The 11,767-nt window shown below is 38.1% G+C and overlaps 2 protein-coding genes and 1 gene segment (V, D, J or C); all 3 read right to left on the bottom strand.

Moving 5' to 3' along the window:
* Positions 1 to 2,871: 2,871 nt before the first annotated feature.
* Positions 2,872 to 4,725, bottom strand: LOC121953767 (perforin-1-like). Of its 2 annotated transcripts, none has more exons than XM_042500988.1 (2): positions 4,647 to 4,725; positions 2,872 to 3,535 (listed from the first exon to the last, which is right to left on the bottom strand). In XM_042500988.1, exon 2 carries the CDS (start codon positions 3,519 to 3,521, stop codon positions 3,129 to 3,131), a length of 393 nt encoding a protein of 130 aa, XP_042356922.1. In that variant the 5' UTR covers positions 3,522 to 3,535; positions 4,647 to 4,725; the 3' UTR covers positions 2,872 to 3,128. The 2 variants fall into 2 exon arrangements, with proteins under 2 accessions (XP_042356922.1, XP_042356921.1); XM_042500987.1 differs by lacking the exon at positions 4,647 to 4,725 and adding an exon at positions 4,452 to 4,496.
* Positions 4,726 to 6,408: 1,683 nt separating this feature from the next.
* LOC121953766 (perforin-1-like) lies at positions 6,409 to 7,079 on the bottom strand. The gene has a single exon (XM_042500986.1). It carries the CDS (start codon positions 7,033 to 7,035, stop codon positions 6,649 to 6,651), a length of 387 nt encoding a protein of 128 aa, XP_042356920.1. The 5' UTR covers positions 7,036 to 7,079; the 3' UTR covers positions 6,409 to 6,648.
* A 1,670-nt stretch (positions 7,080 to 8,749) lies between these two features.
* Positions 8,750 to 9,510, bottom strand: LOC121953573. The segment is given in 2 exon segments: positions 8,750 to 9,284; positions 9,456 to 9,510. Coding segments are annotated over 2 exon segments (381 nt in total).
* Positions 9,511 to 11,767: the final 2,257 nt, after the last annotated feature.

Raw genomic sequence — 11,767 nt, forward strand, 5'->3', positions numbered from 1 at the left:
TAGACGTGAGAACTATTTGCTTCATTCGCTCCCCTCGCAGCTGTCTGAACCAGTACATCTGGTAAAAAGTGGCATCCTTCGTGTGACTGCAGTTCATTCTGGCTGACTGACCCTCAGCCCCCCACAGCTGAGGACTCTGGGTGACATCACTTCCATCACTTAGACCTGTGGTCATAAAAAAACAGGGATCATGATAAGTTACAGGACAGATAGTCAGGATGACCGATCATTAGTTTGAATGTAAAGCTGAAGTAGCCGTGTCTCCTCTATTTCATCAGCATCATGAGGTTCAGTAGGGTTGTGCCATATTATATAATTTAGGATAATACAGGCATAATTTTTAATATAAGAAAAATTCAAATCATGATAATGGCAATATTCCGACTTGTTGACATAAAAATGTCATACCGTTATATGAACGGCAACAACAAAAATCATGATTGAAAGCAAAATTGCTACAAGTTCAGCACTGAAAAATTGAAGGCAATATTTGTCCTGACATTTAAAACAACACTTATTTGTTGCAATTGTTTGTTCTTGAGATTAATTATTTAAGAATTTTCAGTGATTTTTCATATCATCAAGAATATTGTTATAGCAAAAAAAACCCCAAAAAACTGAAATATCCTAACACTATTTTAGAGCCGTATTGCCCACCCCTAAAGTTCAGTACCTACAGTCCAGAGCAGAGCTGCTGCAGAGAGTTTGATGAGAACAGCTGTGATCATTATTGTGTTCGGAGCAAAATGAACTTAGAGACCGGAGGCCCTGTCAGTGTGAGTGATGGGAGGTGTGATGTTACAGCAGACAGGTGCAGGTGGGAGTGTCACTGTATGATGTGATTGTACTCGAGGTCCCCCTACAGCACAGCAGATACAGTAAATAGACTCACTAATAAATGTGCCAACAGTGTACTGAGGTTTTTGTTCAGCTGTTGAATGTGTCTGTATCACTGTGTTGACTCACAGCGCAGAAATACAAGCCTTTATCTTTTGGCTCCAGATTCTTCACTGTGAATGTCCCACTCTCAGCGTCAGGCTTGGTGGCTGCAAATTTCACTTGGCTGAACTCTCCAAAATCATGATCTTTTCTGCTGGTTGTTGTGAACACGATTAGTTTCATTGATTCTCCCGGCAGCTGTCTGTACCAGTACATCTGGTAATAGCCAGCACCCTTTGTGTGTCTACAGGATATTGTTGCATTGCCACCCTTGTATTCCCACAGCATGTCTTTCTGGTTGACATCATCACCAGCTGTTAGACCTGAGTGTAAAACAGTTGTAGTTACCATAAGTTAATGTTTTACCTTTTAGCTTGTTTACCTTAAAATGGTTAAAGGCTCATGTAGTAAGTACGTTTTACCTTTTGTCCAATGAAGAAGTATCAATAAGCTCAAGAGACCATGTTTGATGATGTCCATTTTCTGCAGCTCAAAAACTACAACAGGTCTAATATAGCTGTAAGTGAAGTAGGAGATCTAAAAAGCTGCAGGTGGGAGTGTCGTATGTGTGATGTTCAGCCCTATTAGCTTCCATATAAAAATCCACAGGGTATATCTGTTAAAATTTGTGGTCCTTGAGGTCCCCCTTCAGTACAGGAGATAATCGTGATAGTTTTAAACAGTGCACTGAGGTTTTTGTTCAGCTGTTGAATGTGTCTGTTTCACTGTGTTGACTCACAGCACAGAAATACAAGCCTTTATCTTCTGGCTCCAGATTCTTCACTGTGAATGTCCCGTTTTCAGTGTTAGGTTTGGTGGCTGAAAATTTATCTTTGCTGAAATCTCCAAAATCATGATCTGTGATGCCGAGTCTTGTGAACACGATTAGTTTAATACTCTTTCCTGGCAGCTGTCTGTACCAGTACATCTGGTTATAGCCAGCACCCTTTGTGTGGCTGCAGTGTATTGTTGCGTCTTCACCCTGTTTTCCCCACAGCATGGAGATCTGGTTGACATCACTTCCATCAGTTAGATCTGTGTGTATAACATCAAATTTTACAGTAAGTGAACATTTGATGGCTTAAATATATTTGATGATAATAGAGTACTCAACCTTGTATCCAGAGCAAAACTGACAACAAGCTGCAGAGAACACGTTTGATATTATCCATGCTCTTAAACTGGGAGGATCATTATGTCTCTCAGTGTCGTTGTTGAGTTATAAAGAGGTGCACATTGGTGGGTCTCTACTGTGTGTGATGCTGCTGTATAAAATCATCAGTTGAAGTGTAGATGATAGATAATAAATGGTACTGGAGGTCCCCCTACTGTACATTCAGATCAGTCACACTGACAAGCTGAGGAGGCCAGGTTTAATGATGTGTAATGTGATGAATTCAACTTGCTGTCAAAATGATGACAGTTCAGGCTGCACATGTGATACTGATCAACATCAAGTTTTCTTGTGCTGCGTTGAGACGCTTTTCAGGAAGTATTGACCCTGTTTGATTTCTTTCAAAGACATGGGAAAAGAATGAGTGACCAACTTGGCAAGAAATGCCCCGCAGGTAGCAAGAAATTAATAAAAGATGACAAGAAAATTACCTAAAAAATTGTTTAAAAAAAAGATTAAAAGAATATTAGAAAATAATTCTATTTAATTAATGATTTTATTTAGCAGAAAACCCATAAATAAATAATTTATACTTTCAGCACTTTTTAAAGACATTGTCTTGTTCTTGGCGTCTGACGTTCTTCTGCTCCATCTGGACCCAGAGTGTGCTCTGCATTCAAGCAGTGTGGTGCTATAAATACCCGAATGTTTTAGTTAATTCACATAATTGGTTAAACTAAATACAAATTGGTTTACCATAAAAAAAAAAAAATCATCATTATTTTATTTAGTGACATTATTAAACAGTAAGACTTTGCTTTTTGTAGTGAGGGTTTATTTGTCTGTGACAAACAGGGCAGCAGGGTTGCTGTTAATGATACAGCATATAGAGAGACTGGAGTGAATCTTCACATGTTGGTTTAATGAAGATCTTTCTGGGTAATCTGAATATTGACAAGAAGACTCAGAGAACCTACCTCAGTCTCTTAAAACCACACATGAAGACAGAGTCATACTGTCATCAGTACAGGTACATAAATACTGTAATGTCCAAAAGTCACATAGTATGCCCTTTTTAACCAAGAGTATAGGAGTAATGGAGGCTCCCGCCTTTCTTCAAGAAGCAGTTGTGCTGATGGGTTCCCACCTTGATCTGTCTCTGGCAGACTCCCAGCAGGTCATCGAAGACATAGTCACTGTCATGAACCTCGAGCCTCAATACGTCGTTCTGCTGGGCCTTGAAGTGGTTGAACTCCTCCTCCCACCAGGGGTTTTGGGCGTTGTTGCGAATAGATGTTTCACCCAGATTGGCTGAGCCACAGTAAACCTTGACGTAACCGTCTGTGGTTCCCAGGATGTTGGAGGGAAGATTGCTGGCCCGCAGGTTAAACACCTTCAGCTGGGCATCAGCCGCAGTCAGGCTGCACAGAACCAACAGGAGGAGGAGGAGCGGACGACCTGAGGCCATGGCTTCACAGGAGGCTGCGGAGGAGGACCAGCAGCATTTTAATCTGGGAGCGCAGATTTACACAGCAGTGCACAGCACACTAATACTGTCACACCGTTTACCAAGGTGAAGGAAGGTATAAAAGTATGAAAAAATAGATACCAAATCTTCTTCATGTGCACCAATCGATGGCTTTTCAAAAGCATACATTTTTAAGTCTTTCTCTCAAAAATTGATTGTGTTCATGTTGTCAGTTTGTACATCTGCAACTGAGCTTGAGAAAGTCCCAGAAAGATGAAACCTTCCAAAACACATATATTAACATTCAAGATAATATTTGCTACAAAGAAGCATTAATTCAATATAATTCAAGCATGAATTCAATAATTAAAGACAGTAATGGAAAATATTACCAAACTAAAGGGCACAGTGGGACATTTATTACTTACGCAAGAAACCAAAATGACTTGAAAAGTTTATGAAATGTTGGACACAAGTTTTTAGTAAAGTAGGTTTTAGTAACAAAACTATTAAAACACCAAAAACAAAACAACAAAAACCTAAGTAGACAGAAACAATAACAAATCAACATTAAAAATAGGAGATACATGCAACTGAATGACATAAAATAATATTAAAATGAAAAAAAGAATAAGATATTTAATTCTGCATGAGTGGAGATATAAAATGATCATGCAATCATAATGCTGTTATTAAACGATAAGTAGAGTGAGCAAAAAATGGAGAATATAGAATGAAAAATTAGGTTATTTTTCAGTTTATGGTAAGCCAATTAAATTACTTTAGGGATATTTTTTCCCCACAATTTCTCTCTATAAAATGATCTATATTCTGTTTTCAGCATTTCAAATGCTTCTGGTGTGTTTTTTTTTTTCTTTTAAAGTTTTCTAAATTTGACATAATTACATAATTAATAATTAATGTACAAACCTTTGCAATTCATTTAAATCTTTGACTGCGTCTGTCCTGTGCAACATGCTATCCAAATACATGAACAAAACATCAAATCATTACAACACATTTAACACAAATGCCTGCTTGTGAGACTCAAACCAGCTTCATGAGAGGAGATGAAGACTGTAGATTTCTCTTCAAAAACATGCAAAAAACATCCTATAGTCTTACCTGTAGTGTTGATACCTTGTCTGCCACCATCATGTGTGCTGGTCCGTACGTTTTAAAGACCAGCAAACCTCATATCAGCTTTATCTCACCGTCCTACAACACACAGACAACACAGCCTGCTGCACTCCCAGCATTACATAACATGACAGAACAGAAACTATAAATGATTGATATAAATTGAAAAAGCTTTAGTTGTTTTCGTTTAACAGACAAAGTTTTATTGTGAATTCAATTCATTTATTATCTGTTTAGATTTTCTTCCAATTTGCTTCAGGAATAGTCGCCCTTCCAGGGAAATACAGAGGCATGTGTTTTGCTTTTTTCTCACCCAACTTGTTTTCTTATCATTTGTTATCCAGTTTATCAGCTGTGCTGCCCGGTAGTTTTCTGTTCACTTTAGAGGAAATCAGCAGCGTACAAACTGTCCAAATGTATATCAAAGGTTGGACAGGTTTGTACATGTGTCAAAACAGGTGCAGCTTTTAACTGTATGGATTCATTGTAGTTCCTGGGCTCTAGTGTTGTACGTGCTGCATTATTGGTCGACCTAAATGAAATAGAGCTTTCATAAATGTTTTTAGTTGGACATTTTTGGATTGTCTTTAGTCTCCTCCCCCTATTACATATTGCTACTTTAATAATTGCCTGCCTAATTTCTGCCTGCAAATGCTGATATCATACGAGATGGTACCAGGTCACCAGTGAATCTGGATGGCTGACTGTAAATTATAAGATTAAAGTTTAACAAAGCCAGTCACCCAGCAGGGAGATAGTACTGAAAATATGTGAGCTCATGCTTGAATTGGTCAGATTTTACCAAACACAACACCACAAGATTAATGAACACTTTCTACAAGGCCATCATCACACTAAACTCTGCACTGAAAAACACCCCCCATTTTGTTCAATAAAGTAGAATACGGGCATATCACATAGATGTGTGTAAGTCTGTGTGCACTTGAGAGTGCATGCATGTGAGCTGTACTAACTGTTTTTTTTTCTTCTCTCTTTGTTATTATGTATCTTGCATATTTTGATTGTGCTCAGGCAGTGTGCCAAAGTGAGAAAATATTGACTGAAGTTTGATGTGACCATACCTTTAGCATGGCAGTTGCAGCTTGGTGAACAAAAAAGTGTTATATTATAAAGAAATGCACCATGTGTGCACAGATGTGCCAATAGAGACAAAAAAGTCAGCTTATCTTGTAGCTCTTTGATAGCTACTTTACATCACATTTTGTAAACACTAACTGTAAGTAGCCTTCCGTGCAAACCTAAAACTGCCTTGACAACCACCTTTTTGCTAGAGCGTTCCCTAAAAACGCAAAGTGTTTTAAAGCATATGCTGCGATTATAGCAATGCAATGGCCAGCATGTGCTTGGGTGAAAACTAGCAGATGAGCAAGCTAGCTTAAAGCTGCATAATGTAGACAGCAGAAATCACTTTTCTTATGGTTGTCCTCATAAGTTGTTGTTTATAGATAATACCTGCTTGGGTGCGGCCAATCAGAGACCTTTCGCTAAAAACACAATGAATCCCAAAGTCTGTGCCTATTTTGCTAAAATAGACGGCACCTTCCACCAACAAATATGATGACTAATATAATTTAAAAATAATTTATACACAAACACGTCTAAAAAGTCATCAATCAAGTCAGGCTACTTGATTGACCACCTATGGACACTTTCCTCATACACATCTGTCTACAAGTTTTTTGAGGTGTGCATGAACCTCAAGGATCAAGTGACGGAGAACACACAGTTTTGTTTTTGCAGCAGAATTTATTTCTTGTTGACAACCTTTGAAACAGGGTAAAACAGCCAATGAAATAGTGCGTCAAAGTTACCAGATCAATGATGATGAAGTAAATGATTTTGACAAATCGTATCGCATTTGGGACAGAGAATCTCAGTACTCAGCCTATTAGGATGAAAACACTTTCATTTTCCAGGTTGTGTGTTAAGATACATCAGATGAATCTATAAAGCCTCAATGACTGTCTCAGCTGAGGGTGTAGGTATAATGGAGGGTGCCACCTTTCTCCAGGAAGCAGTTGTGCTCGTGAGTTCCCAGCTTGATCTGACGCTGGCAGACACCCAGCAGGTCATCGTGGAGGTAGTCACTGTCGTAAACCTCGAGCCTCAGTACGTCGTTCTGATGCGCCTTTAAGCTTTTGAACTCCTCCTCCCACCAGGGGTTGGCATCGTCGTTACGGATGGATGTCGTACCCAGAGTTTGTCCGCCACAGAACACCTTGGTGTAGCCGTCTGTGGTTCCCAACAAGCCAGAGGGAAGACCGCTGGCCCGCAGGTTAAAGAGCTTCAGCTCTGACTGAGCCACATTCAGACTGCACAGCACCAACAGGAGGAGAGGAAGACGAGAGGCCATGGCTTCGCTGGACACTGTGGACACAGGACAATTAATCAAGACCGTAGCATGCTGTAGCATCATTTCTGCTTCGTGGATCAGCACATATTTTTCATGGATAACAATGCCATAAAAGCATTTTGTCCAAAAATTTAAACTTTTAATATTGAACTGGGTCAAAATCCTGAAAAACATTTCTATAAAATAACATCTACTGCTACTCTTAGTATAGTTTAGTACTATAGCAAGAGTAACAGTAGATAGTTATAGTCTAAATGGGAACATTTGTGCAGTAAAGATCAAAGAACACAAATCAGTTTGAAGAAATGTAAAGTGACAACAGACAAACAAACAAACAAACAAACAAACAAACAAACAAACAAACAAAAACAAAAACAACAACAAAAAAACCTAAAACCTGAAAAGCTAGAAGTAGAAGATTAGACGTGAAGTCTTACCTGCAGTCTGGACACCTTGCTTCTCACCTCTTTATCTCCTGTTCCAAGTTTTTAAGGTCAGCAAAGCCCATATCAGTTTGACGCCCCCCCCCGAAAAAAAATCTTCCATGAAACACTTATCAAAGCACAGCCTGCGACATTCTCAGCATTACGCAATATGACAGGAACCGAGTAACTTTCTGGAACAAGATCATGATCACCTCAAATTTGCTTTATTGGCATGATTAAATAAGTGCACTACTGTCAAAGCACAAGTTTTAAAATAAAAGAAAATTAATTGGACATAAAAGACAAGTTGGTTCACGTGTTAAAAAATTGGTGTCCAGATTGTATTTGATAATAAAACTTAAAACTGTACTCATACTTTTATAATAACAAGGAAAGCAGGACAGTATGTAACGTGAGAAGTGTTGCTCATAGTAATGAACCCTCAGAGAATAATCACTAACTCCACAGCTAACAGTGGATTTATGTTTCCTGTAACTCACTGCAACTTTATTGTTTTGGTATCCATCAGCGCTGTCTCCAGCAGTGCCGTCTCCAGCTGCTGTTTTCAGTGTAAAAGCTCTGATAAACTCTTTGGCAGTAAACATAGAGCTGATGGTGGTTTATAGATAGGTTTATTTTCAGTAGTCAGGCAGTTGTACTTCTTGGAGTCTGTCACAGTATACACTATTAGTATTGTAACCATCAGTTATAGCCTTGTACTGTTTCAAAAAGTTTAAAAAATTAGGAAACAAAAGTTTAAAAAGACAGTAAAATCATTGAAGTTAAAAGAGTGTCAAAAGCATGAAAATATAAAACACAAATCCAAAAGGAATGAAACTTAACATGTGGCAAGTTTGCTTCCATTTATAAATTAAAAGAAAAACACTTTTCATTAAAAAAGTGTTGCTGATGAAACTTAAAAAGATGAACACTTTTTTGCTAATGTGCCATTTTTCTTATTCTTCAACAACTTTTTTGGGTTGAACAGGAAGGAAATCTAGGCACTCCAAAATGAGGAGGAATTACCTTAAAAAGCTTTTATTATAGGGCTTTAAAAACATTTGCATTATAGGTATGGCCCCTCTTATATAGTGGCGGAAACCAAGAGGAAGTCTTCACGACCCAGATGATGAAATCTGGAAATGGTAGAATATAAATACATAATAATAACAAACCATAATACAAAGATAACATGAAATCAGATAACAAACAAAAGTATGTATCTTTACATCCACGAAATACATTGACGGTGAGAAAATCACAGACAAATCATATAAAACGGGGACTTTTAAGAGTTGCTTATGCAATAGTCAGAAATCAAAACAGGCCGAAATCTTATAAACTAAATACTAGATAAGGTTATAAGGTTACAAGTTCAGGAGTCACACTTTCATAATGTTTGTCTGAAGATGAGTGTAACTCTAAGTGTGCAGTGCTCTCTGCAGATCATTAAAGAGACAGCCGTCCTGTCTTCACTGTGGGTTTTTGTGCAGCTGTCTCAGTCTCCTGTATCACTGTGTTGACTCACAGCACAGAAATACACTCCGCTGTCCTCAGGCAGCAGATTCTCCACAGTCAGAGATCCAGTCTGAGAATCGCTCTTTGCTGCTGGAAACTTGTCCTTACTGAAGCCACTCTCGTACTCATGAGGGCTGTATGCAGTTGTAAGAACTATTTGCTTCATTGTGTCCCCTGGCAGCTGTCTGAACCAGTACATCTGGCGATATGAGCTTTCCTTCGTGTGACTGCAGTTCATTCTGGCAGACTGACCCTCGGCCCTCCACAGCTGAGGAGTCTGGGTGACATCACTCCCATCAGTTAGACCTGTGAGGGTAAAAAAAAAAGATCTCGTCATGTTACAGAAACACTAGTGACTCCTGTTTATCGTGCAAACTGAAAAATCAACTCATGAATATATATTATTTTCATTTCATGGAAGTTGGAAGAGAAACAGAAGTGACAATTTCTCCTCCTGTTCATCATAAAGTTCAGTACCTGCAGTCCAGAGCAGAGCTGCTGCAGAGAGTTTGATGAGACCAGCTGTGATCATTATTGTGTTCGGAGCAAAATGAACTTAGAGGCGTGAGGCCCTGTCAGTGTGAGTGATGGGAGGTGTGACGTTACAGCAGAGATATAAAGAGCTGCAGGTGACAGAGTCGGTATCTTCTCCGACGTTCTTTGATGCTGTTAGCTGCTGTCTCAAGAGCCACATGGTGAATCCAAGTGTAACTGGGAGTGTTTGTGTCCCACTCTCAGCGTCAGGCTTGGTGGCTGCAAATTTCTCTTTGCTGAATTCTCCAAAATCCTAATATTTTCTAGCAGTTGATGCAAACACAATTAGTTTCATTGTTTCTCCTGGCAGCTGTCTAGTACATCTGGAGATACTGAGCACCCTTGGTTTGGCTGCACTTCATCGTTGTACTGTCACCCTGTTTCTCTAATAGAATGGCGGTCTGGGTGACTCCGCTTCCACCAATGAGACCTGCATGTTTAACTGTAAAGGACACAAAAGTGAACTTTTTTGTGAGTATTTAAGTAGTCTAAAATTAAATGCAAATACTCGAATATGAAAAATACTAAAAATACTAAATACTAAGTATTTTTTTGGATGAGATTTTTTTTTTTTTAATTGCTGCAAGTGACAGTGACCACTATGACCTTTTATGTAACATGAAAGTGCTCAAATATCAGAATTTTATTAATAAGAGATGCATGTTGTGTTTAGAGTGCAAACATTTTTTTCTCACCAAAAAGAAAAATTCACTGTATATTTAGAGTAAGCTGTAGTCTATTATTTATCAGAAAAACATCTAAAGTTGAACACTTGATTGTTTAGTCTTTGAAAATTACCTGTGGATGGTCTTATTTATATTTACATTTTATACATTATATTTCATTTTTAAGATCTGACTGTGTGATGTGTTGCAGGTTCATCCAGCAGATGGTGACTTGATAGTCTGCAGACTCTCGTATCCTCTCAATATACAGCCTCCACTCAGCAGCTGCAGCAGTAGGAGGAGTCTAAGGTGAGTGTCTGTCACATCTTTGACATTTTTATAAACAAATGAAAATCTTAACATCCACACATCAACGTGCGAACACTCTTCAGTTAAGGCTAGAGACCGATGAAAAGTGAGTTAAGTCTGAGTCCCGTTACCGACATTGTAGGACAGACTTCTGGTCTGTATGCATGTGTGTGTAAGTAGCTTTGTACCCCAGCATACCCATAATAAAAAAAACAGTGTACTGTGTATCCATTATGAAGTCCCACAGACTTCTACTGGGAACCAGTTGTACTGATGCTGTAATTTCACAGTCAACAGTAGAAGTCAGTAAAGGTAGTCGCCTCCCTGATGCTTCTTCAATGCTCAATTTTAAAGATTTTTGGCTGAGGGGTCAGACTAATTTGTTTATTCATAGATCTTTGCACACTAAATGAAGCAAAAAGTGTTTAATTGCATCTGAACCATTCAAAGGCACAAAGGGATTTTTTTTATTCATGAAAAAACAAACTTTTAATTTTTAAATTTTGATGAGCAGGTATTATTTTTAGTGTAAATGGTAACTTATGAAGTCTTTTAAATGTAATAAAGTCAATATCAGAAATTCTGTTTCTCGTTCCATATCTGATATAAACTGTTGCTCTTTAAAAAAAAAAGAAAATATTTCACTGATACAGGGTTGTGCCTCATGCTGATTCTGTCACATACAAAAAGCTTATTTTTTATTTTAAGTCTCTATTTTTTGACTTTATATAGTTATTTGATCATTTAAAGAAACATTTTTATAGAACCTGTGTTGGCTTGGATTACTGCATAAATCATTCACTCAACCTGCTGTTCAGTTTTCACCACAAGAGGTCGCTCAACATGACAAATGAAATGTCATTCAGCTGCTTGAAACTAAACGCGGGCCTTTTTTTGTATGTAGTGGCTGAAGTCTTTAAACACACCTCTAAAAAATAGTCATCAAAATTTCACAGATCTGCTTGTTGTTGCAGCAGTTTAATCAAAATTTCATTCAGGGCACCAAACATCATCTGTCCAGTCAAAGAGGTTAACATCCATGTTAAACAGATACTTTCTAGCCTAATTTTTAAACTTGCTGAAAATACATGGGTGGTTACTCTAAATAACAGCAGTCATGCTTGCTGTCTCAAGTTTTAGGTTTTGGTTGCTAATAATGCAAGTGTGCCACACAATCAGTATCAGTGAGGCTGATGATGGCACATGGAGAGTTTAAATACTTTCATTCATTTATTATTAAATTTATTGATATTATACTTAAGGTAACCCTCATGTCAATAT

This window comes from Plectropomus leopardus, chromosome 14 (genome assembly GCF_008729295.1).
Source record: "Plectropomus leopardus isolate mb chromosome 14, YSFRI_Pleo_2.0, whole genome shotgun sequence".
In the NCBI taxonomy this organism is placed as follows: domain Eukaryota; kingdom Metazoa; phylum Chordata; class Actinopteri; order Perciformes; family Serranidae; genus Plectropomus; species Plectropomus leopardus.

Coding starts and splice junctions, on each gene's coding strand:
- LOC121953766 (XM_042500986.1), bottom strand. CDS start 7,035: ATGGCCTCTCGTCTTCCTCTCCTCCTGTTGGTGCTGTGCAGTCTGAAT.